The sequence below is a fragment of the Myxocyprinus asiaticus genome, chromosome 5 (assembly GCF_019703515.2).
Source record: "Myxocyprinus asiaticus isolate MX2 ecotype Aquarium Trade chromosome 5, UBuf_Myxa_2, whole genome shotgun sequence".
Lineage (NCBI taxonomy): Eukaryota > Metazoa > Chordata > Actinopteri > Cypriniformes > Catostomidae > Myxocyprinus > Myxocyprinus asiaticus.
In genome coordinates, this window is record NC_059348.1 from 29,241,065 (window position 1) to 29,263,521 (window position 22,457).

The following is a 22,457-nucleotide window of genomic DNA, read 5'->3' on the forward strand; positions in this document are numbered from 1 at the left end:
TAGCTTTGCGTAAGGGCTTCACTTGAGCGCTGTGGCCCCATGCTGTGTGCTTACAGCCCCCCACCAGGTTCAAACACTCCCTCTGGCCCTCAGAACACCAAGCATCCCATAATTCTCTCACAGCACATTCATGCATGCCCCGTCAGTACCCATCAAAAACAACCAAGTGTTCTCATAGACATGACCAGGAGCCATTCCAGATCTATGAGAGAGCTTTCGGCCTGATTGCTTTGGTGTATATTTGTCATTCAAGTGATTCAGATGATGTCTCCATTTGGGCAGAGATTGTGTGAAAAGGAGTGTTGTATTGATATTCTTGAGTATGGGGTCAAAATAAGTTTAGAGTGAGTAAAATATGTCTTTCTTAGCATATGAGGCAGCTTGGGGAGATGCAAGTCCAGAGATTCCTGCATCTTTCTTTTCCTTATTCAAACTAAGAGTCATTAGGGAATGCAATATGTGTTTGTAGCCTGAGGCAATCTTTATACAACGGTAGGGTTTTGTTTTGATGAGGCTGTGAAAACAGTAATAGACCTAAGTCAGTGAGACGCCATATTGAATTTTACGTGAATGAAATCAAAAGATGTGTCCCATACAACGCACTATGCACTGTGCACTTACATTATGCAGTATGCACTCGACCATCTACTGTATGAATTTTCAAAGTAAAAGTATTGTCTCAAATGGAACACTAAAGGGGGTCACACACCGGACATGTCTAGCAGGTGACAAGGCGTGTTCTAAAATTCGAAACAATAGTTTTCTATGAAAGTACGCACACCAAGGGCGTCTGTCAGTGTCGCCCAGCTACGACTCTGGAGGCTTCTCAAATTTCTGCCACGCCACGGAGCACAGCTTGCATAGTTGTCCATTAAATTTGACTCAAATCATTATAAAAGTACATAGATTATTTACTCTAGACATCCCTGGATGATATATTGTGTATATGTTTCTTTCATATAGCCTCCACAATGTATTATCAGTTGCAAGTATGTATTTTTGTGGTTTGACAGCTTGAATGAAACCTTCAAGGCTAAATACAGAGAAATTGCATAATAAATGTTGCCATTAGTTTACACAGTTACACCAGATTAATACACTAACCTGCAAACTCATCAAGATCACTTTGTTCATTCTTGACGATGTACATAAACCTTTTTTAACTTTTGTGTGAATGGTGACTATTCACAACTTTGGACTTCCACCTGCACCGCATTGACCTGCAGTGTCCTAGCCACGATGCAGCGCTTCTCGTCCAGTGTGGGACCGGCTTAAGCCCCATTCACATTGTCAGCAATTTTGTAGTTGGATGCGACAGGAGACCATTGATTTTCAATGAGAGCTGGCGACTTTGGGCGACACGAGCGAAAATGACCATTGGTGACAGGATGTGGGCGTGTCAAGAGACGCAACAAAGTTGAGAAAATTTCAACTTTATACAAATGCAGAGCGATATCGCACAGCGACAGCCAATGAGAAAAGACAGTGAAGCTCACGTCATCTGTCTCCTGTGAGAGATACTGGAGCCGAATGCTGGAAGATGGAGTTGTTGTTGTTGTCATCGATTTCACTGTTCTATATCATATTTCTGTAACAACTTACATGGATATAATAAAACAATGATTCGTGGAAAACCATGTCAGAAATGTCAGCATTCTGAGTGAGTTTGATTGATACATTGAACGACTGATCTTTGTGTTGATATAATGCATTGAGTAGTGCTGCAGTTTATAACACTTTCCCATCCAGAATGCTCATTTTTAGCGGCAAGTAAACTAATTTCTTATCAAATTGGATAATGTACCAGACATTGTCGACATTGTTAGTGAGCTTAATTTATACATTAATAGACTGTTCGTCTTGTTCATGATAGGATGCATTGAGCACAGCTTTGGTTTATATAAAAGCACTCTCCCCTGCAGAATGTTCATTAGAGGCTAAACAAATGTCAAATGAGAAATATATATTTGTTTTGCTGGCAGTCTAGCTCATCTGTGATCATATTTTCTAAAGCTATGGCCAGTGGTGCAGCCAACCAATCACATTAGAGCGACAGCAGTAGGAACACCCACTAGCGACAAGAAATACAGTCTAACAACATCTAGTGACAAAATCACTGACAATGTGAACGGGTCCTGAAATTGTTTTTAACTACAAGGAAGCATTCACTGTTTTTCAGCTAATGGAAGTGACGTTTCAACATGGGGTGATGGTAAAGCTTTTAACTCAAATTTTTAAGGTGCTGTCTTCACAGAAGTTTCAGTAGTTACCACATTCACCATTAATTGTTTTTTCAGTCTAGCATCGTGACAAGGTAACCTCCCCTTCCGCTACCTATGGCAAGCCACAAGCGCTGAGTTCGTGAAGTGCCCAATTTTCCACACTTTGTTATTTCAGTTGAATAAATACATTATCCAGGCACTTGTTAGGGTGACCAGACATCTTTTTATCCCCAGACATGTCCTCTTTTTCAGACCTGAAAAAAGCATCCTGCCAGGATTTAAAAGTTTACTATAATTGTCTGGGATTTGGCTTTGTCTTCATATTGATTTGCTCTCTACAGTTAGGACCATCATACATTCTGTGTATTTGAAACTGTGTATAATTTTTCACCTATCAGTGTGCACTCTTTTAAAGTACTTTTTTTTACACACTCCACCTCTCGCTCACCCACCTGCTCTCTCTCTCTCTGTGTGCGCTGTATGTGTGTTCATGTGAGAGAGATCACAAGAGTTCTCTACCAGAAAATTCAATAACGCAAGTACACTTTTAAAAGTACATTCCCCAACTCTATGAATTATTCAGTAGAACATCTGTTTCATCAGACTCACGCTTACTATGCGTTGTCATATTTAACTGAAGATGTTGACTCTATCGAGACAACATCAAATATATTACATATCAGGAAAATGTATTATTAATTTATTATTAACTAATTTGACAGATAAAAATAGAGCTTGATGGAAACTGTACAACTCAGTCTGTCAGATATTTGTAGAGCCACCTCTGTATAGCTGGCACTTGCATCACTTTTTGTCTGAAAATACAATGAAGAAGAACACAGGTCAGGCTGATATTTTAATAACATCTGATCTTTTATGTTTTTAATAATGGCCATTATTAAATGTATTAATGTTACTATTCATTAAATGTATTAAAGGTAAAGTTTCAGAGGCTAACAAACATGTATATGTATGTTGTGTATGTTCTCTGGTCCAGAACCGATTCCATCTGCAGATGATGACACGTACGCCCCCCTCAGGACTGACGGAGCTGCTGTTAGCTGTGTTGCTGAAGAGGGGCTGGAAGGGCGGGGCGGCCACTCTTTGTCCAGGAAGTGGGAACACAGGAATGCTGGATGAACTGGAACAGAGGGGTCATCTGGGCCTGGATGGAGCACACTGGCACCTTTGGGAGACTCTCAACTTGTCCAGACTAGAAACTGGAGCCACAGAGGAGGGAGAGGAGAAAGTGAGGGAGCAGAAGGTGATGGAGCTCCTCTCTCAGCTCCTCAGCAGGACTCCTTCTGCTCCGGCCTCTTCAGTGGTTCTTTTTGGCTCTGACCCAGAATGTATGGCCACTGTGTTGCGTAGTGCCCAAGAGTTGAGCTTTGGGTTGCCCCCAATTCACTGGATAATGGGATACCCACTTAGTCTGGATTCTCTACACTCCATTGGCTCCCCCCTGGGTCTTCTGGCTTATGGCGAGGTGAATCGCAAGCCCCTAAACTTCTACATAAGGGATACTCTGCAGCTGATTGGCAGGGCTGTGTATGCTGCTACAATGGTGAGACCGGACCTGGCACTTATCCAGAATATGGTCAACTGCTTCGACAAGCCCAATAAACATGAGCTGCCCTCCTCTGGACAGTACCTTGCCCGGTAAGCATGCTTTTTGTGTAACATTTTCCAGTGTAAGGGGCCGTTCACACAGCTAAATAGAGCGCAGTGGGATTAAACAGAAGGGGTGTTTATAGGCATATTAAATGCCATACACCATTTCTAATAAAGGTACTTGAAGTGCTTGTCTGTGTGTAAATAGATTCATCTGATTGGTTCATTGTATTAAAATTGACATTGATGCTCTGCACTAATGCTGCAAGATGCTGAATAAACTGTGAGACGTGCCCTAACGGCCTTGTGCATGTTTACCTAGACCAAAAATGTAATAGTAATAAGTAGCAATGCCACAAATTTAAGTACATTTTTCAATAGCATGACAGTAGCTGAGCTATTTGTGAGATAGTGTAGCATTTCCAGTAATAAGCATTGTTTTCCAACAAGTAGTGGTGTAGCGTGACAAAAACTTGCATCGCTGTTGTTTATGTCTCATTGTCACTAAAACCCTTCATTTTGCAGAGGTAGGCTACTCCCCATTAACCATTTCCATTCCAACCGTTACTGATTATTGTCGAATTTGTATGTAGTCGTAAAGGGACCACAAAACTTCAAGCCCAGGTATTCACAGGGGAGCTGGAAATAGCAGAGGAATCGGATGTTAGATAAGGATACAACTATCCATGGCCTTATTTATTGAAATGTATGACTCTCAAAGATTCAAATATTATACACATCTGTGTGCAGGCTATGCAAACAGACAATCAAAGCACTGTATGTGTCCAAGACATCAAGCATCAATTTAAGGATAGAGTATGCAAACTTATAATGTTGGGAAAGACGTTTTGAGTATCACTGTATCACTGGTAATGGTATTTCTTATTTGAAATATTTTTCATATTATAGATATTTATCCCAAATTTTTGGTAATATAGTAAAACAGTGACTGATTTTTTAACGTAGCTTTGTTTCTTAGCAGCTTGTAGTGTAGCTTACTACTTCAGCAATATAAATTATCTTTATTTATTTACTTTTTATTTTGATATTCTTTGATAATTTCAGAAGTGTTGCTTGATTTTAACTTAACTGTTTTAATTATAAGTGGATTGAATCTTGGAAATTTAACTTAAAAGTGAATTCCCCAACACTTGTGAATGTACTGACAATATTAAAAACTGATTATATTTGTATTTCGTAATTACTAATTAATTTGCTAGCTGCAAATGCAGTGCAGTCATTTCAAGCTTTAAATTCACTTTTGGCCATTAGTGTGTAGACATATTTAGCACATTTTTACATTAAGGTTATTATTATAAGGTAGTAAATATTCTCAAGGGAAAATGGCTGAATTAGTATTCCAGTCACTTGTATTCATTTGCAGGAATATTATTTCTTGGCTGCAGCATGGTTGCATATCTTGAAGTTATAATTCATATGGAGTCACTGGAGAATTTAAAATGCGATTACATGACTATGGGGCATTTTAAATACATATATACCTCCTTAATCAAAACAATATCCCTGTGTGGATTTACATAAACCGTCAAGTTAGCAATTATACAATATATAATTGTATATTCGTATATTAAAAAAACGTATATCCTCAGAAGTGTGGAAATAATTTGTTTATGCCACTTGTCTGCCCCACTCTGTGGTGTGGACTTCCATAGAAAAGACAAATCACAAATGAGATCTCTTTCATATCTCAATTATTTCTCCTAGACAGCAATGACATTGAATGGAGAGCAAATTGAGACAAAGAAAAAATTATGCCATGAACGTGAATGGTGACTTATTCTGCCACACATGTCCTTTTGCATTCCACGAAAGAAAAACAATTTATTCGGGCCTCCTGCTTACATTTTTCTCCTAAGAAACAGACCTGTCTCCTCTCGAGCAGTGTTTCCCAACCCTTTTTCTGCCACGGCACACTTTTTACAACTAAAAAATTCTACGGCACACCACTATCCCACATAGGCTAACCATCGTCAATATGTTTTCTTTTCAAGAACACGTCCATGTTTTCTGTCCGTCTTTGTAGCGTATTTACTTGTAATGTTTGAAATTCGGCTATGCAAAAAATAAAATAAAAAAATCACATAGGTAGGCTATGCTGTGTGAGGTCACAGGTGGCAAGAGTGCTAAATGAGTAATGAAAAAACAACAAATTTGCTTCTTTTATAATTTGTAGATTTGTTCTTGCAATGCCACAACAAATTACAGGGATGCAAACTCATGAGGGGCGAAAAAGTTAAGACAAGCACTGGTTCACGAACATTTTTTCTGGGGATATTTTTTTTAAAGAATAATCTAAAAGCACCCATTCCAGCTATTTTAGTGATTCAAGTTTATTCAAGTTTACAATTGTGCAGAATTAGCTGCAAAATAAAGAGTATTTTGGTGAGGCTTGCTTCTGTATCACAAATGTGTTAAATTTTATTATCTGATTAGTTCAGTACCCCTTCTGGAAATGTCACTAGGTGGTGACAAATGAGTGTCTTATGTGCTATGAGTGAGTCAGTGAATCATTTTGAGTCGTTCATGACCGAAATCTACCAAGAGATTTTATAGTGTTTAAGCATTAAAAGAACAAAGCAGATCTATAGTCTTCCTTCAGTCTGAGCATTATTTTTCATCCAAAAAGACAACAATAATAGTCTAATAATAGTGAGTTTCAATAACGTCCTTACCTTCTCCTTTATTAAAACTTGCATGGCTACAAATTTACTGACTTCAGTAAATTAATTATAAACACAAAGCAGATCTATGGTATAATTTTCCTACAGAAGCCTATTTAAACTGCTGAGCATGGATTTTATCAGTAAAGACCACAATAATAGACAAATAATAATAATTTCAATAATGTTCTTTTGTCATTGTAAAGCACATTTCACATGAGTTGAGTCGAGGTGTCAACTCTCCGTTCAACGCCAGCGTCAAGCGCCGCATTGCCCTCCACATGAAAGAGTTGCAGAAAGCATCACAGAGGGGCGATTTTACGAGTTTGCCACATAAAAAAGTGGGAGGTGTGCACAATAAACATTGAAAACATGTATTTGGAAGAGAGAAAAAAAGCTTGCAGTTGCTTTGATAGCAGAAAGTAATAAAAGGACTCATTTATGGTTAGGTCTAAGCGTTTTCTTGGTGAATTTAAATTAGTTCAATAACTGGGGTCTCTGATATTCGTAAACGATAAGGTAATATTTAATTAAAAGACATTATGAGACATTCAATGTCTCTTCACAAATTTGGACAGTTTTTAAATATTTCTTGTTGCTTAGTACTCTCAAAGACATTATTGGTGAAGCAAAAACATTTGTGTGAAAAACACTTTGGTGTAAAGTGGCGTCACTTCATAGACTTCAATGTATGCTGCAGCGATGACGCGAGTCTGTGAAAGACCCTTAATGCGAATAAATATCACTCACTTTTGCACATTAATCATTGCTCTTCACAATCACAAAAGTGACTGATTATGGTTTAAAAACAGTGAATTTCTCCAAAAGGTGAGGAGTTTGGATCCCTGAATTTATTTATTTATTTATTTATTTATTTATTTATGCATTTAATTATTTTGTGGAATTTGTTCATTTTCCACGGCACACCTGACAATCTTTGGTTGGGAAATACTGCTCTAGAGTATCTCTAGTGTATCTATTTTTATTTCTCCTAAGGAATTTTAAGAGAAACATTCAGACAAAGTTGAGGGTTAAATAAGGTTTACTAAGAACTCAATTTAATCTCCTGAGTTATGACAGAGCAACCAATAAAATTTTCCTCTGGGCTGCACATGTCCTCTTTTTCACTCTCTGACTTCTAAAAACAAGACTGTATTCAAGCTGCCTAGTTCTTCCTCTGTCTTAAATGCCAGTGTCCAGTTCAATGTCAAGAGCTCACAAAGCCTCCTGTCCACTGCCTCTCAGACTGATGCATTGTTATCTTTGAGCCAGGAGAGATGGCTCTGGGAGGGTTGTGAAATTAGCTCTGTCCCAAAACATAGTAAGCTGCCTTGCTGTCTAGGCAGCTTTCTAATGGAAATGGAACCTCAGTAACTGATTTGGAACACTTTACTATGGGTCTGTTCCAAACCTAGTGAGCTTCCTCCGGAGGCAGCATTTTAAGACATCATAGGCGTGCTCCCGACATGAAGGCTGTTCCAAAAGTTAGGTATATTAATTATGCAGTCTCCTAAGATATCTTGTTTTTGCCAAATTGTAAGGTAGCATCGTATGTATCCTTCCCCAGGTAGGCAATCCCAGTATGTACCGTGATGAGCTCGGCGGAAAAATAAATCCAAGATGGCAGACGAAGCGAGAGAAATTAAGATTATAAATATGCTTAAAATCCATTCAACACTGCAAAGTATCGATAAATAACAGTTTAATATTATGCAAAAATTACTATTTTACCCAAAATGTGTATGTGCTGTGTGTATTTATGCTCATTGAGGATTGTGTCACCTGTATTGAAATCAGTTGTGAGTCGAGTGTTTTTTGTGTGCTGCGCATGAGGAACGCTATTTGAATGATGTTGAATGTTCCAAATCACTCTCTTATGGGGCATCATTTCAGGTAGGATGCTGCCATAGAAGACAGCTGCCTATGTAAGCAGGAGACAGCGAGGCAGCTCACTAAGTTTTGGAAAAGACCCGTAGAGCAGGCTGCAAATCACCATTCCAACAGTGCTTCTTACGTGAAGCACAAAGGACACTCGACAGTTGGTGTTAGCATATTGCTAAGCTAATGGAATGATACTTTAATAAGCGTACAAATACATGGCGCGCACAAATATTAGGGGAAAAAAGTCACATTTTTATCAACAATTTTTCTGAATTATCCACCTTTTTCCTGACTTCTCCATGGGCGGCGCCATTCCTCTCAGATGCTTCACACTTCTGCTTAGTTGTTGTTATCAGCTAGACTAACGTTATTGGTGATTGCGAGCAGCAGAGGCTCTGGATGAATATGTGCTGTTATAACAACTACAGGTGGCTTAAAAACTTTTAAAAACATTTTAAAAAAATAAATAAATAAAAAAAAATGTCACAACAATAAGCTCCCACAAAAGCTGCCAATGCTGAAACATTTCGAGTCAAACCAGATGTTATAAGTAGTACCTAGAGGTTGCATTTAGCGGATTCTCTGTCACTTGCCTATTTTTATTTTATTTTTTTATCCCTTCTCCACAATTTGGAAAGCCCAGTTCCCACTACTTACTAGGTCCTCGTGGTGGCACGATTACTCACCTCAATCCAGGTGGTGGAGGACAAGTCTCAGTTGCCTTCACTTCTGAGACAGTCAATCCGCGCATCTTTTCACGTGGCTTGCTGTGCATGACACCACGGAGACTCATAGCATGTGGAGGCTCATGCTACTCTCTGCCACGTGCCCCATTGAGAGCGAGAACCACTAATCACGACCACAAGGAGGTTACCCCATGTGACTCTACCCTCCCTAGCAACCAAGCCAATTTGGTTGTTTAGGAGACCTGGCTAGAGTCACTCAGCACACCCTGGATTCGAACTTGTGACTCAATACTCGCTGAGCTACCCAGGCCACCACTTGCCTATTTTTTAAAACATTGACAGATAATTCCAAATGATGTCCGTCATTTTGGAAGATAACAAAGATGAAAAACATTTAAACTAAGCTCCTTGTTATTTATTTATTTTTTTATTAATCGTCTTTACAAGGTCCATATCTTCTGTCGCACTGTGATTGTATGTGAATGAGGTAGAGACAGATTGTTGTTGGCAGAGTGCGTGAGAAGGCGGCACTTGTTAATGCAGAAATAATGCCATAAATCGGAAGATTTTTAAATGGAACCTATGATGACCATACACCCTCTTATCACAGAAATGTCCTCTTTTTCTAACCTTAATAAAGCATCCGGTCGGATTTCTAGATTCCCTAAATGTCCGGGATTTGGCTGTTTTCATACTGAAGTGCACAACAAGAAACGCAATGAAATCCAGCACATCATATTCGAGGATTCTCTCTCTCTCTGCATGCTGTATGTCTGTATCTCTCTCTCTTTCACATACATACAGGGCACATGCAGTGAGCGCTAGAGTCCAGTAACTTACCGTGCAAATGTGTGTGTGATTGTGTTCTCATCTATTTGGGATTGCCGTCGAAACCTAATGTCTATACGCAGACATTAGTGAGAAAGTGATTTACATTAAGTAAACACAGACTGTTCTTCCATTTTTTACAGTTGTTAGTGATATTATAATTCTTGGTAATGGGAATAAGTTGCAAAGCAGAAGTCTGTTGCATCCGCATTGGAAGAACATGCTAAGCATAATGGGTAATTTCACTGCCTGTGAAAAAGTTGGATAGCCCAAGTGCATTTATAATTGACATTTCTCTTGCTTTGTCCACCATCATGGATGGGATGATGCTTTAGGATTTGCCAAAAAGAAGGTAGAAGGTAGCATAATCAGGATGCCTACCTTGTTGAACAGTCTTCATGTCTGCAGTGTGCCTATGATCCCTTAAAATGCTACCTACATAGGCAGCTGAGCTCACTATACTATCACTAAACTGAGCCTATGTGTCTATTAGATTGGTTTTGTACACCCTGAGGGAAACAATTGGACCATGTCTCACTAAATGCAATAACCTGAGAGAAAGTAAAAGATATATAACTAGAAAACTAATTGAAGAGATGCCGCTGTGGTGGAGTTCACTCAGGTTGTGATCAAATCCCTATCCACAATACTGAAGAACTTATCACCGAGGACAGGAGGAAACCTTACTATCTGCTCTCTTCCACAAATTAGATTTTCTGTGGTGAAAAAAGTATAAAACTACCTTCAGATGTAAGATTAAAGTGCCGTTGTTGTTGTATAAGTCTTTGCTCAGATAAGTAAACTTTTCATGAAATTATAAAATATGAGACAGAGGAATCCTGAGATTTCCCACTGGACTGAATGCAGTGATGTAATCTTTAATATTCACCTCACAGTCTGAAATGCCCCTGGCTTCCATGTTAAGAAATTTATTTGCTCTGCAAAATGAGGGTATATCACAGGAGCACAGGTAATAGGACTGTGCATTGCATTCTTTGTTAAAATCTGAAAACATAAATTACCTCAAAACAATTATTGTTCCACAGAGGTGCTAATGCATTCTGAGAGTTTAATAGTATTCACAACAATAGCATATTTAGTAAGAGAATCAGCTTTTGTAATGGTCAACACATTATCCTGATTTTTAACTTTTGCTCTCACACGAAACCAAGTGTTCTCAAGGGGTCATGCTTCGAGCCATCAGAAGAAATTAATGATCTAGGCAATCAATTTACCCCTTTTATTTTCTCTGTTCTGCTCTGTTTTAATGGAAGTGTGCGGTTATGGTCGCACAGAGTGCATATCATTTATGGTCTCATTTAGCCACACATCACAAGCCTCTTACACTGGGGATTTTTCATCCTCCCTCTGTTACCCAGATATTGCCCACTAGCCCTTTGACTGTTCTACATCCTCAGCTGATTTATTGATGAAAATCGATCATCTAACTAATTCATGGCATATATTCAGCCATAAAAGCAGTGTAGCTAGGCAAGAGCAAGGAATGACAATTAAGTGATCTATGCAGAGCAGCCCAAGAATATAATATCCAGAGCTACATGGAGGGTTATTTATCTATGAACGATGCTTTACTTACTTATTTGTTTTTTTATATTCCAATGATACGGTAGTTAACACCACAATGGTAGCCTAATAGTGAAGGACATTGGCTGGTTTTGCTTTCAGGAGAGGCTAAATATTTAATTATTCAGCCTCTGGATGGGTGTCTGTGTCATAATCCTACCCTTCCATCCTTGTGACTTTGAAGAAAGTCTCTGAACTTTAAGATGCATCAAGACACAAGAGTGATCTATATATCCTTCTGTTCACTGATTCCTTTTTCTAGCTGTGAGAAAAAAAATATATTGTGTCAGAAATTGAGGTAAAACATTTCCAGGTACCTGTGAAAATCAGGTGATGTTGATTATGTAAGAAATTATTTACACCTTGGGTGTGCATATATTTTTCAATAATTTAGTGGTCAGGAGTCAATTATTCAGACTTTATGACCATTTTAAGGGCCCCTGTGAAATTAAGTGATGGTCCTGACTGCATGTGGGTGATTCTCAGATTGCAGGGATAGTTCTATCCCTGAGATGTACAGTATTTCTAGGAAAAGCTAATTTCAACTATTTTAAATGTCCATAGTCAGTTTGCAAAAAGTCAGATCTAGACTTTTTTTTATTGTGTTTCAGGATAATTATTTTAGTACATTATTTTTGTATTATGGTAGAAAATGCATGTTTTGATGCTGTCCCCAACCCTGTTTCAAATATAATGCCATATTTAAATGAAAGATTTCCTACAACATTTTGCCATTTTTAGTGTATTTTAACTAAACATTGCTTAAGCTAGCATATTATTAGCAAATTTTAAGTATACATCTGGACTTTGTTCTTTATTTCCTTTCATCCTGTCACTTAATGTATCTGTCATTACCAACACTGTATATAATGCGCTGAAATAAAGCTTTTACAACATTAAGTTGCCATGGTAAAAGAAAGTAAAGAAAATTGGCTTGTGATAGGCATGAAAATAAATTATTTTGATGACTTTTTACTTCTTTTCTATTTAATTTACTGTACTTTAAATGTAGCTATCCAGCTAGACTTGCTAGTCATCCATGAGACTATTTTTTTTTTTTTTTTTTTGTCTTCAGATGTCATCACAAGCACAGTCATCACCAGCACATCACAGCTTGTGATAGTGATTATGGGTCATGATGGTAATGACGACACCCAAAATTCCAGCAACCCATTTCTGCCTCTATTCTGAGAAATACCCATGTACGTGTGTCAAGAAATTTTATAGGTTTTTGTTTCTAAAATTCTCTTTTGTGTCAAACTACTTCTTGACGCCAAAGAAACAGCTCAAGCCACTGTTACTAGTTCAAAAGAATTCAGAAATAAAATTGCAAGGTGATATGCTACTGTAATGTGGTCAATAAAACTGGAAATACTTCATAGCCTTGCAATTATAAAAAATTAATCAACACCCTTGGTATGTGTGCTACACATTGCTTGTTACGTTCATTGCTTGCTACATTTGTTATTATTTATTTCTATTTCATAGTAAAATGTGCGTATACTCTTAAATGAAACTATTATATTACTGTACATATTATGAATTAAGCATCATTGACATTTATGCTTAAATTATAATAATGGAGGTTTTTAAAGATTACTCTATTCAGTTTTTTGGGGGGAAATTTGTCATAAAATTGAAATGCATAAATGTTAAAAATAGACTGAAATAGTTTTTTGAGTGTACGCAGAATATTTATACCTTACACTAGTTTAAAAGGCTCACCTCCTCTTGGTCCTATAGGATTCAGTTCCCTTGAGATTTAGACACTTCTATCATCTCATCACTGTCTATGCTTTTGCTGGAAGCATATTAATTCTCCTCACAATGCTCTTGTCCCTGCTGTGCACAGGTTTTTGTCAAACACTTCATTCACAGGGTTGTCAGGCCCAGTGCGAGTACAGCGCTCCCTCTCCAGGGTCCTTACCTCCCAACGTTTCCACATCTGGAGTCTACAGAGGGACCCTCTAGGCCAGCCCAGTTGGGTGACCGTGGCAAGCTGGCAGTCGGGCCAGCTGGAAGTGGAGGAACAGGGCCTGTGGCCAGGCATGACCAAGCACCGGGAGGAGGGCCCAGGGATCAGGCTAGGCGGCCGCTGGCAAGCAGGGCTTCCAGTGTCAGGCAGCAGATTGCGGGTGGTGACTTTGGTCGAGCACCCGTTTGTGTTCACACGGGAGGTGGATGATGAAGGCCAGTGTCTGGCAGGTCAGATGTGCCTTGACCCTCAAACCAACAGCTCTGAAGTCCTCAACCAGCTGTTCAGAGAGCTGGAACAAACCAACAGCAGCTCACTGCCAGCTGACATCCGTAAATGCTGCTATGGATATTGCATTGACCTGCTGGAGAAGTTAGCAGAGGACATGAACTTTGAGTTTGATCTTTACATTGTGGGTGATGGGAAGTATGGGGCTTGGAAAGGTGGTAGATGGACTGGGCTGGTGGGTGACCTTCTCAGTGGTATGGCTGATATGGCCGTCACCAGCTTTAGCATCAATTCAGCTCGTAGTAGAGTGATAGACTTCACAAGCCCCTTCTTCTCCACCAGTCTGGGGATCCTGGTGCGCAGCAAGGACACAGCTGCACCCATCGGGGCATTCATGTGGCCCCTCCACTGGTCCATGTGGGTGGGCATCTTTGTGGCATTGCATATCACAGCACTTTTCATCACCCTGTACGAGTGGAACAGTCCATTTGGCATGACGCCGCACGGACGCAACCGCATCAGGGTCTTCTCGTATTCGTCTGCTCTGAACCTCTGCTACGCAATTCTGTTTGGCCGAACTGTCGCCAGTAAAACTCCAAAGTGCTGGACAGGCCGGTTCCTCATGAACCTTTGGGCCATTTTTTGCCTCTTGGTTTTGTCCAGTTACACAGCCAACCTAGCAGCTGTCATGGTGGGGGAGAAGACCTTTGAAGAGGTGTCAGGGATTCACGATATCAAGGTAGAACACTGCATTTCCAAGTAAATTACTCTAGGGGTCATGTTTTTCTTAAAAAGGTGGGCAATATACCATCTGCAAAAATTATTTTCTGAAATAGTAGCTTATACTGTATGTAAACAGTCTTATAACAAGATACATTTATTTGAAAAAAAAAAAAATGATTATTAGACTTGTTTTTAGAGCATACAGTATATGCTGAATTAAGTTTATTTTTCTTAGCTCATTCGCCAAATTATTTTTTCTTGTTTTAAGCATAACCTTCACAAAATTTTGTCAGATTTAAGCTCAAAACAGGAGAAAATATTTTGCAGAAATAAAGAAAATGTATCATAATTCAACATCTAAATATCATATGCAGTTTTGCTACTCAAGTAAATCTAACTTGTTTTAAGGATGTTTAGATATTTTACTGAAAATAAATACAGAAATATTGATATAATCTGTTAAAAAAATATTTTTAAAAATCCAAGCAAAGCAAAATGACAATACCAACAGGGTAAGAAAAAAAACCTCAAAGTTTTTGGCAATTTTCTTTTTATAAGTAGAAATGTTTCTAAATTTTATTCGATTTCTCTTTAAAAAAAAAAAAAAAAAAACAAATATCTTATGTAATTTCTGTTCTCAAGTAAACTGATCTTGTTTTAAGAATGTTTATATATTTTTACTGGAAAACATGACAAAAATGCTCAGTAAGAAAGTCATTTTTTGCAGTGTTGACTGGAAGAAATGTGTGAATTGGTACAAATGTTTGTGTATTGTTTGTATCACAGTGATGTCAAATGCCATGTCACCACATGGTATGGAGGGCACAGTAAGCATTTACTTGAAATTTAGACTGAAAATGAGGAAGAGCTTGTTAATTATTATTAAATAATAATTATTAAATAACACCTTCATCAACCATACATTCAAATCTCATAGGCTTTATAGTCGCCAAAAAGGTATCAAATGTAAGGCTAAATTTGAAACAAATATGTGATTAAGGGTTTTGCTTCTGAATCTAAGCGAAAAGAGAGAAAAGAGATTTAAAAATAATACCAAGCAGATAAAATGGTATTTTAATAATTGATTATTTATTGATAAAGTTGTTTTAATGATCAAAATTTAAATCAATGTTTGTGTGTGTGTGTGTGTGTGTGTGTGTGTGTGTGTGTGTGTGTGTTGTTATCGAGTAATACAATCTATGTCTAAGTGTTTATCGGGTCTTTTCAAAAACTTTTTTTACACAATCAATCCCTGTTTCATTCGCCTTTTCAAGCTCCATCACCCATCTCTGGGGTTTCGCTTCGGCACAGTTCGAGAGAGTAGTGCTGAGGACTACGTGAAGAAGAGCTTCCCTGAGATGCACGAGTACATGAGGCGCTTCAACAAGCCCACCACTCCAGATGGAGTTTCTACACTCAAGTAAGTTAAACCCAGGAGAGAGACCGAAGAGATAACAAGCACTTGAACATACAGATGTTGGAAAGTCCAGGTAACAACAAAAAAATTTGGGAATAGGAGGTAGATCTAATGAAATGATTAAACTGAATTTCTAAGTGGCCTGTGAATACTTGCAATGCAGAGTATTTGTGGTATTTAAAAGGCTATCAACTTAAAACCACACACTGAAATATTTTGTAACATGATCAAATCGAATGGTATTGGGCACAGGCCCCAGCTCACAGAAAATAAATAAGAGTTTGATAGGAACTAGGCATCTTGAATAGAGCTAAAATGGAATAGTGCTCAGTAATTGTACAGTGCTGCAGGAGCTATACACAGGCTGACAAAACCAAGCTTTTGTCAGGCTGACAAAAAACCTGAAGGCAGAATTGTTTAATCTTGATCATACTAAATGGTACATACAAAAACCCAATACGATGGTAACATGTCAGTTCTCACCAACTTAAGAGCTGTTGACAATGTGGTGGAATTACTGGGGATTTTTGTATGGCCCTTTTTGAATCTATTTTCATTATATTTCATTCACCTTCTGCTTTCCGTGGGCAGTAATGGACCTTCTACAGAGTAGCACCATATTTAAGACGTGAATAAAAACGAGGCTGCGGGGGACAGACTTACGGTCTCTTCAATGGGTTGTTTTGTTGTTTAAATTGGTGTAGATCATTCAGCTGACGAAATATTGAAAGTATATCTTTCCAAAAAATGTTCAGTAGACAAAAAATGAAAGAAAATACGAGCTGAGAAAATTAGATGTAATCTAGGACCTTTATACAGCTTTGTACAGTGTATGCCATTGTACAGACTGTACTTCTATCCCTCGCAGCCTTGTTTTCATTCATTAAATAGCTGTCTATAGCACAACGTTAATTGCAGGCAATTATTTGTGAATAAGATGAAATATAATAAACTGTATTTACATAGAAACGTGGCGTGTTTGCACTGAAAAGAAAGACAATGACTTAATTTGAAGGAATAATTCACCCATGAATTATAATTCTCTAATCTTTTACTCACCTTTATGTCCTCCCAAACTCATATGACTTTCTTTTTTCTGCAGAACCCAAACACATTTTGAAAGATACTATGATGTGTTTTTGTCCATACAATGTAAGTCAAAGGGGTCCAAAACTTTCAAGCTCCAAAAAGGACATAAAGGCATCATAAACGTAATCCATATAACTTGAGTGGTTTATTCCACGATTGTTTTGTGTAAGAAACAGACCAAAATTGAAGTCCATATTCACTTTAAATTTTGTCGTCCTGTCCGATTAGAACACAGTGCAGAAGACATGAGGCATGAGGGTGAGTAAATAATTAGAGTTATCACTTTTGTGTAAACTATACCTTTAAAGATTCAGGGAGTAGCACTATTTCAACCAATTGTGTGCCTGTATTTAAACTTTATTAAGGGGAAATACCTCAACTGTGCCACAAGTGCCGCAACTGTTAGCATTACTTTTACTGTAGTGAATTTGTTCCTGAATCTCAGAATCTTTGATCCAGATAAGGGGGTCACAAAAACAGTCACAATACAAGGGCAACATGTCAGTTCTCAGAACCTCATGAGCTGTTGATTTTGCTGTGCAGTCTTTGTCCTCGTGCACAGTTAAAATCATCATTCTTTCAAGAGGAATTATGTGTATCAAATAGCTCCCTTTTTTCACACAAACAAAGTGCATGGGAAGAGTCGACAGCTACAAGTGTCTGCTCTCCAGTCTTTTTCTCTGTTTTCTCTGTTTACATTCATCCCTGAAAGAACAGAGACTGCTGCAGACTCCAAGCTTAGAAGTAAGCAGAGGCAGTCACTCTCAAGTCAAATCCTCTAAACTTGCTGAATGAAGTCAAAGGTTCTCTTCAGAGATGACAGATAGCACCTCAGCAAGCACACACTTATATGCTCACAAACACATACAAAGATACAGAGTCAAGCTCCAGTATTTTTCTTTGTACTGCCTTTCATGACTGACGCCACTTTTTCTCCCATGTCAAATTCCTCCCGCTCGACTCACAAGAGACACCTTACATGGTCAGCATTTTTACAGTGGAGATCGTAGCTATAGTTCTGAGTCCTTGGGGGCAGGCTTTTTTCGACCAGCATCCGGACAGATTTTATGTTCAAAAAACATTGCGTAACAGTCCTAGTTTCATCCTTCAAAATTTTCCTGAACTCTGCACTTTATCGTTTTTCTGTCTCACTCGAGGTAAGATGAGGTCAGTTGATGAGCAAGCATTGCCACTGAAGGAAAAGTTCACCCTAAAATTCATTAAGGCATTAATTTACTTACCCTCTTCTAAAGTCTTCTAAAGGCATAATAGGTTTTGGTGAAAAACAACCTGTGGTGAGCAGGGCAGAGCCGAGCAGCATCGCTCTGCCCAGACGCCACTCAGCTCCGCCCTGCTCACCACACAACCCAAAATTTAAGTTCTTGTGACAACTCACAACCAATGTGAACAAGCTTCTCTCATAGCAAAATGTGCTGAAATAGCACTACCTCATAAGTATTTAACATTAAAGCATGGCTCACACAAGGCTTTGAGGACCTGAAATTATTTCAGACATCGCAACAGACCAGTACATGGTGTCACGCGCAAGGCCTACTGGTTTTATTAAATAATAAATTACAAATATCAAATTATAATATATTCAAAATTTTAGAATATACAGTCTACTCAGTTTCCAGCAACAATAAAAACACAGCTTTGAAATATGTATTCTTTAATTGAGCCAAGAGATGAGTGTGAGACGTTTCGATCTTCTATTGGTCAGAAATCATCTAGTCATCCAGATTTGCAGTTCAGAGTTCACCAAACCTAAACCCCACAGCGCAGTGCAAAACTTCTTCACATGAGCTTGCATTTCTGGTCTCTCGCATTCTGATGCGTTTGAATGGGAGTAAATGGAGCTTGAGGCATAGTGTGACAACCCCTTAAGTCATTCTTTGACTCCTTTCTATGTAAATTTGGCTTATTATAGATTCTAGCACTCAGAATTGACCTACAAGATCTGGAATTGCTTGCTGCAATAAATTTTGGCCATGTTTGTGGCATTATCTGATTTGCATTAATGCTTTAGTAAATCGGGTGCTAAAACAACACAGACAGTGAATGCAAATAAACCACACAATCAGCAGCCCCATTTCATTCTTAGTGAATTTTCCTCAGATTTGGCAATTATTATTTTTATTATTATTCTTTTCAGGGTGATATAATTCATGCTGAGTTTTTGATTTGCTTTAATCAGCACTGTTATTACTTTCTATTGTGCTGTTTTTCAATCAATTGTCAATCAACCAGCACCCAATTTCAAGAGAATTGTAATTAGCCTAAGTCTGATTATCTTCTCCTGTGTGTTGAAGGACAGATCCCCCTCAGCTAGATGCCTTCATCATGGACAAGGCTCTGCTGGACTACGAGGTGTCCATAGATGCAGACTGCAAACTCCTGACTATAGGAAAACCATTTGCAATTGAAGGTAACGACCCCTGTCCATATTGCTTTCAATAATCATTTTGCAGCTGTCTTAACAGGATTGTGTCCGTGAAGATCCAGGCACCTTTGGTCATGTAACATTGAGTTACATTAGCTTACAAAAGCCTATAAAGTCCTTCTTTGAAAGGCCACAAAGTTGTGCTAATTATTCTACATATAAAGAATTAGAACTACACCCCACATTAAGCCTCATCAATGAATTTACCTCAAGGCTGTTGTAATTACCCCCAACTTAAACGAAGCCAAGTTTGACATAGGTAATTTCATAAGCGAAAGCTATTACAGAGTGTAGATGGGTTTCATGGCATTCACCCAGCCATGTCCACACGTCTCATCCGGATGTTGTATCCTGCTGTGTGCATAGGAATTTTCCCTTCAGTCTTTCCTAATTTTTTTATTTTTATTTATTTTTGAGACAGCTTTTTATTAGATGGCTGATCAAGACTGAGCCATCACGTTAACATCTGCTGCCCCCAAAATGGACAGCTCCATCAGGCTCTGCAAGCCCTGTGTGGTGCGTACTCATGGTATGCAGACGTACAGCTGGAGTCAGGCATCAGTTCAATTCACAAGCTTTACAAGCAAATATCCCTGTAAACATTATGATAATACATCCTTAAATAAATAGAACTCAATTCAGGAGAATGCTTCACTTCAGAGTGGGCTCTGTCCTTTTAACACAGCTGGAAAATCCCTTATTATGTTAAGCCGGGCGCACACTGCACGATTTCTTTCTGTCTTTTAGGATTTTTGCTTGTCAAGATTGCACACTGTGATCCCAGTGAGATCTTGGGTTAAAGCCAAGACAGACTGTGTGGCATCAACTGTGTTTTGTGTCAGACTGTGCGATGTGCATCGTCAATAAGACTTGGTCATGACTGACAGCATCAGCTGGCCATTTTAATCACAATTTTTTTTTTTATTGAAATGATACTGCACAAATCCATGCATGCCCTTGCATTAATAATGAGGGGGAAAAATCAGGGTGTCTGGAGCCAGTTGTGGCTGGGAAAAAGAGGTCATGGATTGTGATGTACCCAGTACCCTTGTCATATACAATGCCCCTGATACTGTTACTGTTGACAATAATAGTATTGCAGATACAGTTGTGGCCAAAAATATTGGCAACCTTGTTAAATATATATATATATATATATAAAGGCTGTGAAAAATATGGCTTTATTGTTTATCCTTTTAATCTTTAATTCAAAATATTCACAAAAATCTAACCTTTAATTGAAATAAACTAATTGAAATGGGGGGAAATTTCATAATTAAATAAATATTTTTCTCCAAAACATGTTTGCCACAATTATTGGCACCTCTAGAATTATTATGAGTAAAATATATATTTTTTCACAGCCTTCTTTGCTCATATTTACCAAGGGTGCTGGATACTAATTAACGATATATATATATATATATATATATATATATATATATATATATATATATATATATATATATATATATATAAAAGACACGTTTAGTGTCCATGCTGCCTTAACATTTTTGCTTTGTAACAACTAATCACTGAAAAAGTAATCTCTTAAGTTACTTTCTAAAAACACTTTCAAAATAATGTCTATTATTTCTTCCTTATTCATTGTCACACAAGTCAAGTCATGCACCACATGCTTCTCCTTTACAATGACTCGTTAGGGGGTGCACACCCTTCATCTGTCACAGAAATGCAAACAGACATACAAATGAACAACTGATAATTTTACATGTAGTCTACATGTACATAGAATTATTTTACAAATATGTGTAACCCAGGAAAAGTTAACTTTTAAGTGTACTGAACTTAAACGTATTTAAAAGTTAGTAATTGTAATCAGATTACAAGAATTACAAATTTAAATTGTTCCACATTGTTACATTTATTTTGTACTAAAAAACTAATTAGGTTACAGTAATTAATTACTTTGTGATTAGATAGCACCCAACAGTTCAACTAATTTAGTTCAAACTGAATGCTAAAGTTAAACGAAATGCATCTTATCATTGGAATACAATTTTATTACTGATTTCTCTCACCAATATTGTCAGCTGTATATTGGGCCATCCCATCTGAAAGGTAAAATTAGCTGCCATTTTCTAAGTTTGATAACTTCTAACAAGTTCAGTCCACAAAAACTTGAATAAGTGAGTTATTTCAAGTTCAATCCAGGTTAGTTATTGTAATGCAACATTTTAAGTTATGATAACAATAATGCAAAATACTTTTTTACAGTGCTGAATATGATGTTCAAGCTAGCATCATTTTAAACTGAACATCTCCTGCTCTCTACCTCTCACACATCTAGGTCATCAATTGCTGTGCTCCTACTTGTTCTTCACTAGACGACCATCATAAGAGCTGTCATTCTCCAAGACTGTGATCCAAAATTTCTGACACTGTCAGAACTTGGTAGGCTACAATGAATCGTAAAGGCAATCAGTCGGCTGTCAGTGAGCATATCACACTAAACGATCAAAGACTGCAGATTTTTCCCTAGGACTAAATAAATATTTCACAATTCCTGAAATTTGTCTTAGAAGGCAAAATCATGGCCAATATTGTACAGAGTGCACCAGACTTTAGTTTTATGACTGCCTAGATCTACTTCATCAAGGATATTCCACTAACCAGGCAGTGGTCCCAGAGTTTAAAAGTACACATTTGTTAGTTGTAGAGAGCTGTGTAAAATAGATTGGCAAAAAAAAAAGTATGAGAGTACAGAAGTTTATTAGGATGCAAGGGGTGTTGTGCCGTGTGCTGAAAGAAGGGGAGGGATTGCTTGCCAAGAGTGATGTGTGGGTTTGCTGTGAGGCAAGGGCTTTGATGAAATTTGTGGATTCGTATCTCTCCAGCTGCCTGGCTGTAGAGACAGCACAATGACAGACATGCTGTCTGCAGTGCACTGGCACAGAGTGCCAAAGATTCATGCTTGTTCATCCCAAGGCTCTTTGACATATCAATAATAGTGGTAACACTACGATCAACACAAACACAAGAATGTGGATGCACACTTTAACAAAACTCCACAGTGTGCTTTTGGCCTCACAAGCTTTTTGTGTACACCTTTGTATACCAATCGGGGC

At 38.1% G+C, this 22,457-nt stretch overlaps 1 protein-coding gene across 1 annotated transcript in view; it reads left to right on the forward strand.

Annotated features, from left to right (window-relative positions):
• LOC127441516 (glutamate receptor ionotropic, NMDA 3B-like) overlaps window positions 1-22,457 on the forward strand; it is a 91,436-nt gene that overhangs the window by 27,467 nt on the left and 41,512 nt on the right. The window contains exons 2-5 of the mRNA XM_051699039.1: window positions 3,220-3,881; window positions 13,346-14,435; window positions 15,694-15,839; window positions 19,238-19,353. Of these exons, the coding sequence (XP_051554999.1) occupies window positions 3,220-3,881; window positions 13,346-14,435; window positions 15,694-15,839; window positions 19,238-19,353 (2,014 nt within the window). The remainder of the gene's footprint in view (window positions 1-3,219; window positions 3,882-13,345; window positions 14,436-15,693; window positions 15,840-19,237; window positions 19,354-22,457) is intronic.